At 31.7% G+C, this 12616-nt stretch overlaps 1 protein-coding gene across 1 annotated transcript; it reads right to left on the bottom strand.

Annotated features, from left to right (window-relative positions):
• Positions 1–7768: 7768 nt before the first annotated feature.
• LOC140963242 (nudix hydrolase 8-like) lies at positions 7769–10303 on the bottom strand. The gene is made up of 9 exons (XM_073422529.1): positions 10164–10303; positions 9803–10071; positions 9590–9655; positions 9222–9359; positions 9066–9140; positions 8925–8975; positions 8437–8471; positions 8184–8292; positions 7769–8067 (listed from the first exon to the last, which is right to left on the bottom strand). Exons 1-9 carry the CDS (start codon positions 10273–10275, stop codon positions 7882–7884), a joined length of 1041 nt encoding a protein of 346 aa, XP_073278630.1. The 5' UTR covers positions 10276–10303; the 3' UTR covers positions 7769–7881.
• Between the last annotated feature and the right edge of the window lie 2313 nt (positions 10304–12616).

Genomic DNA, 12616 nt, shown 5'->3' with positions numbered 1-12616 from the left:
TCTCAACACATATCAAAACGTAACAAAACTTACGTCCAGTTGTAGCCTGCGTCGATAGGAACACCGTACTGAAGTCGGATTCAAAATCTAACGGGCGGATCGAAATATAAAATCTATAACTTTTCCGCTCCCTTTTCTCGATTCTTTTCCTTTCCATTTCTGAATGACAAAGGTTGTTGATATATATATATATCATTGCATGATCAAGGCAAGTGGCTTCATTTTCGCTCAACACGTCTCGCGCATATGCGCGACCCGCCTCGGCGCATATGCGCGAGACATTATGTCTCGGCGCGTGCCTTCCCGTCAGCTCGCGCATATGCGCGCCCTTCATCCGCGCATGTGCGCGATATTCTCTGGAATTCACATTTGGCTACCGAACACCCCGCGCATATGCGCCACATTCTCTGGACTCGGTATATGGCAATGCACCTCTTCGCGCATATGCGCGCCCTCAAGCCGCGCATGTGCGCGCAAAGTTCTGTCCGCGCAAAAAGCTTCTCGCACAGCTCGCGCATATACGCGCTATCTCGCCGCGCATATGCGCGAGACCTTCGGGTCTCACACCCCACTCAACTTATGTCATTCCAATTCCTTCCTCGAAGTGGTCCGTTTATCATCCGATCAATTTATAATTTAATCAATCTCAGATTACCGTGATAAAATCTCAGGCATTACACAATGTATTTTTTGCTTCTTCATGATCTACTTTCTTGATGATTGCACAAACTTACAACTTATGAAAATCGTATACATGATTGTTTTTATACTAAGTGTAAGATCGAGTACTTATTAATTATTTATTAGAATATAGCAAGTGATGAATGACTTACGTTTTTAAATTAAAATTTTTAAATAGTACATCCATGTAATTGTCATGTTTTAACTGTTCTTCCAGTCTCCAACATATTCTTAGCTTAATGTTATATGATAATTAACACGATGAAATATATTGAGAAGAATTTGTAAGATCCGATATATAATTTTATAATTTAAAAATAATCAATATGTCAAATATGTAAAACATTTGCTTTTGTTGACAAAGTTTGCTAGCATTCTCCCTTTCTAGATTCTTAGAAAAGTAGGGCATCAAATGGTCGAGCAAGTTATCTAAAATAATATTATCTTAAATAATTGAAACGGTTTCACATATCAATTTTATAAAATTAATTTTCAATCCAATTCAATTTATGATAAAATATTATTTTTGCGTTAAAATTATCATTTTTCACTTTATGTTATCTCACAAAAACAAATAGACTAATCTTAAAATAAAATTATAGAATATACGTCATCTACAAAAGTTACTATATTTAGCATTACGAAAATAACAAAAATAAACTAATAATTTAAGATTTGTTTTTCAAACCAAACATTCATTTACGTTACTAACACATTCATTATTAAATCTATATAAAATAACTACATCCTTTTAAATTACAATTTGTACGAGTATGAAAATAAATAAATACTGATAAATGTTAAATATCTTATATATATCGAATTATGGTTTTGAGAGTTATATATATGGATTTGGACAATCATCTCCCTTGAACTAGTTTTTGGAGTGGAGTTGTACCAAAATTTATGATCTTAACATTATATCAAAACACAAACTCAATTTTATGTGTTTCTCTAATAGACCACTCGTTCCAGATATTCATTACTGAGAGTGAAAGTGATGTGTTAAATGTCAAGCGTATGAGAGAGATGTGTTAGTTGTCTCACATAGATTGAATATTGTTCTTGAAGTTATATNCTCATAATACTCATATTAATATGTATAGAATTTGATAAAATTTTATTATGCATAATTATTTCAATAATATAAGGTAAACTCTAGATGTGAGAAAAAATACCGAATTTTTGGTATATCGAGATTACTGTACCCAAAAATATCGGATTTATCAAAATTTTCGGTGCGATATGGTATCGATACTGAAGGATCGGTTTTGACACCCTTGAATGTGCTTCAAACATAATATTCTCCATAAGCTGCAATAGCTTGTGTTCTAAGAATGAATACACCGATGAATTAAATCGAGTTTGGTTTTCAAACCAAGCGGAAGACACTCGAAATAATCATTCGTTAAGAAAACTGAACAGTTTAAAGTTTTTAGCTTGTGTAAACTGAATAATGGAAACAAAGGGGATCAGTTCGGGCTTGTATTAGTTCAGTTATGAGAAGAACTGAACTGATCAAATCAGTTTTAAAACAATATTTAAACAGTAAAAGACACAAGATATGTTTATGGATGTTCGGAGATTTCAATTGCTCCTACGTCATCCCTTCTACCACCTCGGGTAGAATCCACTAGAAGAATTTGATTTATACAAATCTTTGTACAAGCCTACTACAGAAGGGCAGCACCCAATTAGAACTCCTAGCACTTAAGATTGCAGACAACACCTTACAATATGCATGATGTTTAACATCTTTATGCCAAGACTACAAACACAATATTTAATATCTTTGTGTGAAGACTCATGCACTTAACTAAACTTTGAAGTTCAACTCTTATGTATATGTGTGAGTGATTGTGTGTGAATGTGTGAGAACTGATCTAATCAATACAACACGAATGTGTTCTCACACAACTGGGCTAACTGCTTCTAGTAAACTGATATGAAATGAGTGTGCCCTCAGTTTTCTTCACACACTGGTATTTAGTTGTAGTTCCGCTTCTTTCTTCAATAGTATTTGATCTAGTATTTATAGGCACTTAGCTGACCGTACATGAAGACTCAATAATAATATATGTTGCATTTGTCTTGTAATTCTGACAATTTTTCTGGAAACTTTTCTCTTTTAGCTTTGTTGCAACGTCCATTATTGTACTTTCGTCTGTGAAGTAGCTCGTACCTTGTATATTCGTGCTTAGCTGGATTCCATATGATAGTCTTGTCGTGACATGCGAATTGATCGGTGACAACTGATGCCTGGTCTGGTGAACTGGTTCTCTGAACTGATCTGGATTGATTTCACTGTATCAGTTTTTTTGTTCAGCTGGGTTCTTCATCAGTTGAGCTCTTCATCAGCTGATCGGGTTTTTGAAGGTCTACTGCTGAACCACCTATCAACTGAACAATCAGTGAAACTGTTCTTTGATATATCAGTTGGACTGGTTCAGTTTTGGCGATCAGTTGGTGTTTTCAGTAGGCATCTCGACAGCTTCAGTTTGAGCTCGGGAACTGATCAGTTTGGGACTTGATAAGTTTCAGCTTTCTGCGCACTAGATACATTTGTTAAGACAAAATAACAAGTTTTGTTAACATTAAAATCAAGATTGCGAACATAAAATGTTCTAACAGATACCGAAATTTTCAGTACGATAACGATAGAAATTTGAAAATTTTCGATGTATACTGAAATATCGAAATACTATATATAAAATAAAAAATACATAAATTTTTAAATAATAAAGTTAAATTTTTAAAAAATTTAAGGTTTTTTTTCGGTATAAAATGGTATATTTTGATACCGTATCGAAATCTCAATATACCGCAACATTTCGGTATAATCGGTATGCTAATTATACATACAAAAATTTTCGATACGATATCAATATAAGTATTTTTAATACCGTAATTTTTAATACGTATATAACATATATTTTTTGATACAATATTAGCTCTATATGTTTTTTTGCTGAAATTTATAGTACCTATCATATAATATAATTTATATAGTCTTAAAAATAGAATCTAGGTTCGAGGCCTCGCTCATAACTAGGGTTTTATTATTTCTCCAAAAGGTATAGGGATGTATAGGTGTATTTTTTTTTTTTTGAAATTCAAATCAAATTATCACGTGCTTTGGAATAAGAGTACCATATTGGGTTTTTCCCTTCACAGATTTTTTAACTAATTCTCTTTTTTTTTCATAATTTTTTCTAGAAAACGAACTTTAAAAAATATATTATATTATATTAAAATATATTATTATTAAAAAAAATGACCTGACCACCCGGCAAAATTGACCAATATTCAATTGTTAATAAAAATAAAGATATAATAATTGACTAATAATGAGTGCAATTGGCACGCGAGATAAAGGCCCCGCAGCCCCCACCGCGTGTCTCTTGCACCCGCAGTCCCTTAAGCCGTGTTCCCCGTTGAAAATTAAAAATATATTCTAAATTGTACGGCACAGATTCAGAAAAATAATGGCAACGAAAAATATCAAGACTAAAATATTACGGAAGAAAAATATTGTTGGTTAAGCATGGGAATGAGTGAGTTACGTAATACTGAATTGAGTGGCTCTTAGAAGGCTCTCGTCCATCAATGTATCGACGTTGTTTTTTTTGATTAGTTGGCTAGGTGATACGTAAAAGAGGAATGTTAATTCTTAATGTTCAAAACTATCTTTGTTGGGAACATAATTAACATCGAGGAAATGATAAAAGTGATATGTAACAACAACAGCAGCAAGACACACCTCTCTCCGTAATCATGAGTTTAGCGGACGTAGCTCTTGTTGTAAATCCTTACGTACGTTCTTCAAGTATCCTTACTCCAATCTCCTAGGTGTATGACCGGATTACTTGTTTTTTTTTTTAACTTGCATTAGAAAATTAGAAGACATTTTGCGTAGAGATGAAACACGAAGAAGAAATTGACTCAATACTATAAGCCGAGTTTTCTTACAAAAATTGGGATTTCGAGAGATGAAAATTTTTCTTGCAAATCCAAGAATGTTTCGAATGCATGCTCAAGCAATAAGAGTAATAAATCCTCATTATATTTCTAATACATCATTTACTTAATTAATTAGATTAATTAAGTTAATTATAGATTATAATTGCATGCCATATCAAAGACCATTCTCGATTTTTAATGTATATATATTTTGAGAATATCATGCGTTAATATTATATTGTTTTGTGTGTAATTTTTTAAAATTATTGTATCATGAATATTTCCATATTACATAAATCAATATCATATTTTATAAAAACTTAATGGGCTATATTTTAACTCAATTAAAATATAATTTGATTATTAAAGCTCATTTGAACTTTAATGAATTAGCATGATGTGCTTATACTCTTACAAACCCACGATTCATGCTCTCATTACATTAATCTCATCATAATCCTGATCGGTGATCAAATATAATCGATGTGACAATTTCAACTTGTTCGTTATTATGATGCACACTTTAGTTTCGAGATCACCAATGTCTAAATAAGACAGGTGCACTTCCTTTGACTGTCTTCAGCAGTCAAGCTCTCAAAATTTCTATGAGCTTCTATAAACTTTATTTATAAGCTTATCAATTGATCATATCAAACTTATTTCTTATAAATTCAACTTATTGAATTCATTATCTCAACGGGAACAAGTAAACCAGTGCTTGTGTAACCCTAAATGGTTCAGGGATACAGCTAGCCGTGGGTTCACAACTCTTTGTGATTCATGATATTTTTCTTTTATTTGGACTTACCCTAATTTGCCCACATTCCATGCACCAACATTTGATCATGAGAATGTCAGAAACCATTTTCTGATTAAACCCATCAAATCATAGTAAGAGCGTCTAGTAGCATCGCCCCATGATTCCCTAGGTATTACTGATAGTACCTGCAAGAACCATTCGGTTATGATTAACGTACAATACGGTCTATTTATCTCATATATACCGATCGAATCTGCAACCATGGTTCATCGAAGGTTGCATATTAATTCGATAGCTATGTGATACAATCATGAAATATTCATAGTGTCATTACATGAACAACTAGAGAACTATTTCCCTAATGTACATTCTACACTCTGGATAGAGATTTCATGCACTATTATTTTGTTAGATCACATAGGATATACACACCCGTAAGTGAGCAGTGAATTCCCGACTACAATACACTGGCTCCTACACATTTCGCAATTGCACCCAACCTCGCCACCTTGTGATCCTCACGGAGTCGGTAAACGAGTCAAAGCACAATCCTAGTCTGTAGAGCCTCGGTGTTGTCCCGGGTCGTGAGGACTAATCACGTACAATCACGACCACAGACTTTTCCTCTCAATGAATGATAACCATTTGGAAAGTCTGATAGAGGGTTGTTCGGTACAATCATCGTATGATTACTCATCTGCATGATCGGACATCTTTGTGCCCTTATCATGAAACACAATACACAATTTCACATATGCTAGTCTCAAGCTCAAGCGGCCTTTATCTTTATTTTAGGTGGCTGAATTGACTAGAAACAAATTTAGAATATACAGTGTTTACAAATGAGTTTCAAGATCGAATCACGATTCATTTGTATTAAAGTATAATCAAAGACTTTATCTATGCTGATTACATGGGTATACATATAAAATAAAATGAAACCATAAAAAGTTAAATTTATATTTAAAATAATGATTGTTTATTTCACTTGAGTCAATAAATTCCACTCTCTAACAATATTAATCATAACTCATAATAATACTAATACATGACCCGCATTGTTTCGCTTTCATCTTGCTTATTTTTCAAAAATTTTGGATACATGTGTGTTTAATTTTGGGGAAAATTGTATTTTTGGTCTTGTATGTTTTTTTATTTGCGATTATGGTCCTCTATATTATCAAATTTAAGTTCAAAAATACTAATGTAGTACTGCACAAGAAAACGCCAAATGCATCATCTCTGCATTGATACCACATCAACGTCATATCGTAAAAATAACTAAAATTGCTATAACAAAATAAAGATAACAGAATAAAACTGTAATTTGACAACATGAATTATCAAAATTATAAAGAGACAAATATATAGTACCAGAAAAATGAAATTTTTTGATATTAAGAAAAAGAGTGCATACATTTCAGGGTAATTTATTTGGTCGAGGCAATAATGGAACTATTTATTCTTTAGATGACATTGTCAAACTATGATGCTTATGGTTCTCGACAATCTGTCCCCTAAGATAGAACAACCATTATATTAGGAACAACCACTATTTGAGACTTATATTAGATATATTGAAATCTAAAAACCACAAAATATTTAAGTTGCGCTTGGATGAAAGAATTTGAAGATGAAATTTGATTTGAGGCGACATTCATTTTGGATGTATTTCAAATCTATCATAATTTAAATTGTAACTACATAGATTAGCAAAGAAATTCATTCAACAAAAATTCATCCAATCAACTAAATAGATTTAAAATCCATAATTGTTATCATATTTAAGAGTCACAATTAATCTAAAAAAAATTGATTTTGATACTTTATGTTTTAGAGTTTAGACACCTTTTCACTTATACGCTCATCTAAGCACCAACACAATATGCATCCTGATTGAAATTTGAATGATTAATCTAAGATTCATATTATCAATCATAATTTACACAACCAACGTAACTAACGTTACAGAACTGCCGCAGGAGCTCGGACGAACTTCCGACGTCTTTGGTAGCCTACACCGAGCTTTGGTGAACCTACGACGAGCTCTGTTAAGCCTATTTTATGATCCCCTGGTTGATTTTTATGTGTCTGACCACAGCCTGAATTAGCTTCCCAGATTTTATGTTGCGTGCATTGAAGACTTGTGAAAAAAAACGTAAGATTGATTGTGAGAAAATTACAATTTGGTTTTGTATATTTGTTTTTTTTTTTTGGTGATCCATGTTGTTAATTTTGGTAAAAAAATCCTCTATTTCCAAAAATTCAGCATTTTGAACAATTTGTATTGTAATTTTAGCGGAAGTACTATGCAGTGCCACATTAATGCAAATACAAGGACAAAAATTGTAAAATGAAACCAAAACCGTTGATTAATACTGAAATTTGATAAGAATCGCAAATAGACATATATAGAACAAAAAATTATACAAGTTTCTCTTTGGTTAATATATCACTAAAAATCTAGTGAATCCAAATTTTCACTTGATATTCACATGCTTGTAATACAAGTACGATAGCTTCCCATCAAATTTAGATGTCACCTGGTGTGCAAAGAATCCACTGTAATTTTTTTCGTATGTTTCAATACAAATCTCAATCACCCTCTTTGACATCTCGTCATCTTCGTAAAATTCTTGCTTCAAGAGTTCATCCGCACTTATCCACTGGAAAATATAAGCACAAATGTATCAGTAAAACATATTTTTTGTAAGCACAGTGCAAGTAATCAACCACACATGAAACATATTTAATTTAATCCACAGACAAAATTTTCGAGTACCTTCGCTTCCTGAATTTCGTTTTCGTCAATCTTGATATCGAACGACAATGGCTTAAGCATGCAGACAAATAGCAAATCTGACTTCTCAAAAGCCACCTTGTGGACATGTCTGCTTTCAAGGGAAAATAGATTTTCTTAAACAAAAATATTAATACATAATTTGGTTGTAAAGTAAAGAGTTAAATAGCAACTTAATGTGTTTAGCTTTTTCATAACCTTGAATATATTAAATAAACAATCATGTAGAACTGACCTGAAAGCTACCAGTTCCAAGAATCTTGTGTCTATCTGCAACATCATCCATTTGAAAATATTCTAAGTACTAAATTAGTAAATTATGTTTCCTTTCATCTTTTATATTCTATGATATATGATTGGATCGTGAATGCTACTGTGAAGTAGATAAATTTAGGGAAAATGGTTTGTTTGGTTCGTTAACTTGTCTAATTTTGGGTTTTTGTTAATTAAGTTTTCAAAATTTAGTTTTGATACGTCAAGTTTTTATTTTAGGCTATTTTGATCTAATTATTGACATGAAATCTGACAAGTTAATAATTTTTTATGTCACGTCAACATTTTTCGATACCAGATCAGTAATTAGACCAAATAGTCGAAAATTAAAGGTTTATATATCAAAACCAAAATTTGAATTTAATGTACGAAAATCCAAAATTGAACAAATAGGTGGGAAAAAAAAATGTTCCCATTTCTGATGGAATAATAAATTTTTTTTTTACTCACACCCGTTTCTTCTTTCACTTCTCTTACAGCTCCTGAGAACAATTCTTCTGACTGGCATGTAGATAAATAAATTTAACAAAATTCTAAATAATAAAAATAAAATAAAATATCATCAATATTCAGATTAATACACATGCGTACCTTATTGATATAGCCAGTGGGCAGTTTCCAAATTCCGGCGCATAGACAAGAACACTTTTCTTTTACCACAAGGATCTGATCATTTCGTTACAAAATTTTTTATATAGATTCGAAGAAAAATATACGCTAACAAACGCAAGCTTGATCACGACATACCTGTTTTTTATCGTTAATCACGAATCCCGCGATACCTATTTGATGCGAAGGTCCCGAAGGTAGCAGACAAGGCTCATCAGGGATCCAATATGTTAGCATAACATATCCGGGCTCGGCATGGTGATATATAAAACCTTCCTTTATACAGATATAATCAAATATATAAACATGGAATCCATCGAAATATAAGAAAATTGCATTTTTGTTCTTTCATGTTCGTCTCTCTTTGCTATTTTGGTATTCTGTGTTATCAAATTTCAATCTTAGTCTCGTGTTTTTCAATTTGTGGGCAAAAAATGCAATTTTCCAGCTAAACCTTATAATTAAATTTTTACACTTTGAATGGAGTATATATGTACAGAACAAACCTGAATAGCTATTGGAACAAGATCGGCTTGCTCTTCCAACAATTTTAGCCATATACCCTTTTTTCCCTGTGTGAAAAAATAGGATTGAATTATCAGGTTCTTCGATATTTGCACTGGACTTGCTTGATATCATCAAGGTCATACTACATTAGATTATTTTATTTATAAACGAATTTAGCGTAATTAGACAATTAGCAAGAAGTGATTAAAGACCTTGGATTTCCAGGATGATAAAGAAGCCTTGAGTGCTGATGCAAAAGCGTTTGCAGCTGAAGGTAAGCTTCTCGGTTCGACGAGGACTCCATTGTATTCATCGTCCCATGCATTCAATAATTCAATGGACGAATTTGTTGTTATCGAGTCTGCGGACAAAACTCGAACCCCCTTTTCCTGTGCATGATTTTTGTGGCGTAAACGTCGTGTTGGATAAGAGTTGAGCTGAAAACTTGACATGTTCGCAGTTCCGTGCTTGGAAAAGAAGCCTGCAGATTTATCGGAGAAACGAGTTTTCAATTAGTGTTATTTGGACCTTAAAAATATAAATATGGAATTCATGCAAAAATTAACTACTCACTTTGGTATAATGTGGCAGTATGATTAGTCCATGCAATTCTTGAATCACCCCCGGTAACATTGTGGCCAAAAAAACCTGGCGATTTGCAGACCATACTATGATAAGATGCCATCGTTTTTGTTGTAAATTTTCGAGTTCGGGATATANCATCCTCCTAGCAACATGCATATCAAGTAGATCATGTACGTGAAAATGACAAGGGAAAATCAACTGGGCTTTGTTTGTTAATGTTTTAAAAAGTATTTTCTCATTTTCAAAAACAAAACTAATGAGTACTATCTGATTTTCATTTTAATTTCACCTCTAATTATAAAAATTATATTTAATTTAACTTCTCTCCCCTCCCAAAAATTTCTTTATTATACTATATTAAAACAAAATATATTATTGTTGAGTTGTAATTTCTTAGTTTTGATGATAACAAATATTACCTTAATGTTATAAGGTTCAACCGCTGTTTTATGTATTTATAGGTGGTGGAACAGGAGCTTAATTAGTAGTCCAACCGAAATGTTTGCAACATGATCATCTCTCAAGATTGGATCACAATTCAACCAGTTACAATAGGACATTATTTTGTTCAACCGAACGCTGCATGTTTCGATGTATTTGGTATTAGAACCGAACATCACAAAGTCCAAAGCTATTTTACATACCTCTGCTTAACCAATAATGCACAAAAAACATGACAATCAATAAACTAGAATGTCTACCATTGAGACAGAAAGTTGCTACAATCTTCTCTTATGGGATCAACTTTATAGAGTCATCAATCGCTATTTTTGGCAAGATTCCAACAAATAATTAAATGCAACGTACTATGATTCAAGAAAATATGAAGATAATTTATTTATTTTTTTGCATCAGAAAAAGAAAAATTCGAATGTTGCTAAGATTTAAAAGTTAAAATCAAGAGCAATTATAAATCGAGGGTGTACGTTTTTAATTCATTTGAGGCAAGCCCGAACAACTTCCAACTCTAAATCTTCTCAAGATTTTTCTGCACACTTACTTGAAAGATCTACAACTGCTAACGTTTCCCACACTTATTTCAGATCATTAAGGATCATCAAGGGCGGACAATCAACAACTTCTCAAACCGAATCTCACAAGTCCAGCCAAGAGTTGTTGAAGACATTGATTCTTAGGAGTCATCTACTATTTTTATTTATGTAACTATCGGTATTGTGGTGTATACTATGAGTTTCAATTTAGGCAACGATAAATCTTAAATTGAAGTGGGTTTATAGACAAGTTATAAAATCAAAGTAGATTAAAAGTACGGAAATGGTTCGGTTGGATATGGATATCGATCAATATAAGAATCTTTAAATAGTGAAGTTGGATATTTTTTTTATTTAAAAAACCTTGCAACAAAGCCTTAAAATTTGTGTAACCCAATTGGTGGACTGAAAGTTTAATTGTAATATCTAAACTACACGCACCTTTATTTTGACACATACACCGCAAAATATACCAAATTGGCAAGTGTAATGTAATGTTCTTATTCTCCCATTTATTTTTTATACTAATAAAAACACAAAAAATTATCGAATCCATGACAAATTAATTGAAAACCCCAAGTGTCCAATATTGCGTAATAAATAGATTAAACTATGCTATATTCTTATCTAGCTAGCAAGTAGAGGAATCTTGGACAAGGTTAATAGATAAAATAAATGACGTTTATGTGCAACAAAATTTCTTTTCAAATGACGTTCCCATGTCATATTCATACATATATATAGATAAAAATAAAATATTTGTGTTCCTAGTTAAATAATTTTAATTGGCATATTTTCTTCTAAAATTAAATATATAATTTACCAATATAATTAGGAAACTATGATTGGAATAAATATAATTTAAAGTTGAAATTTAAGAATAAATATATGAATCTTCGATTTTTTTACTATCAAAAGTAACAAATTAAATAAAGAATATTTTTATGACTTCGGCCTTTTTTTATTTAAAAAATTTATATTATCAAATATTTAAATTTTATAGTTTATAAAAAAGAATAAAAGCTGATTTAAAATTTAAAAATTAAATAGAATTTTATCTATAAAAAAAAAACTCATGCTTAATCGTTTTTTTTCCCTTAAAATGGTCAACATTAGGTTAGCATTCTTTCATATTATTGCCCAAATCAAAGTTTTTTCTTCATACTTCGCGTTTTAACCTTTTTTTTAGAACAATGGTATTAAGTATTCAACTAAACATGTCGTAATCTTATAAACTTGAACCACTTATAAGATGAAAAAAATTGTATTGAGAGGAAAGAATTACAATTCGAAAATGAATAACACATAGAACATAAGGCAAAAACTTATGTGAAACGATCTCACAGGTCGTATTTTGTGAGACGAGTCTCTTATTTGGGTCATCCATGAAAAAGTATTACTTTTTATGCTAAGAGAATTACTTTTTATTGTGAACATAGGTAGGGTTGA

This window comes from Primulina huaijiensis, chromosome 17, assembly GCF_012295235.1.
Source record: "Primulina huaijiensis isolate GDHJ02 chromosome 17, ASM1229523v2, whole genome shotgun sequence".
NCBI classification, from domain to species: Eukaryota; Viridiplantae; Streptophyta; class Magnoliopsida; order Lamiales; family Gesneriaceae; genus Primulina; species Primulina huaijiensis.
The sequence above is the reverse complement of the archived record's forward strand: the minus strand, read 5'-3'. Positions and strand labels throughout refer to the sequence as shown.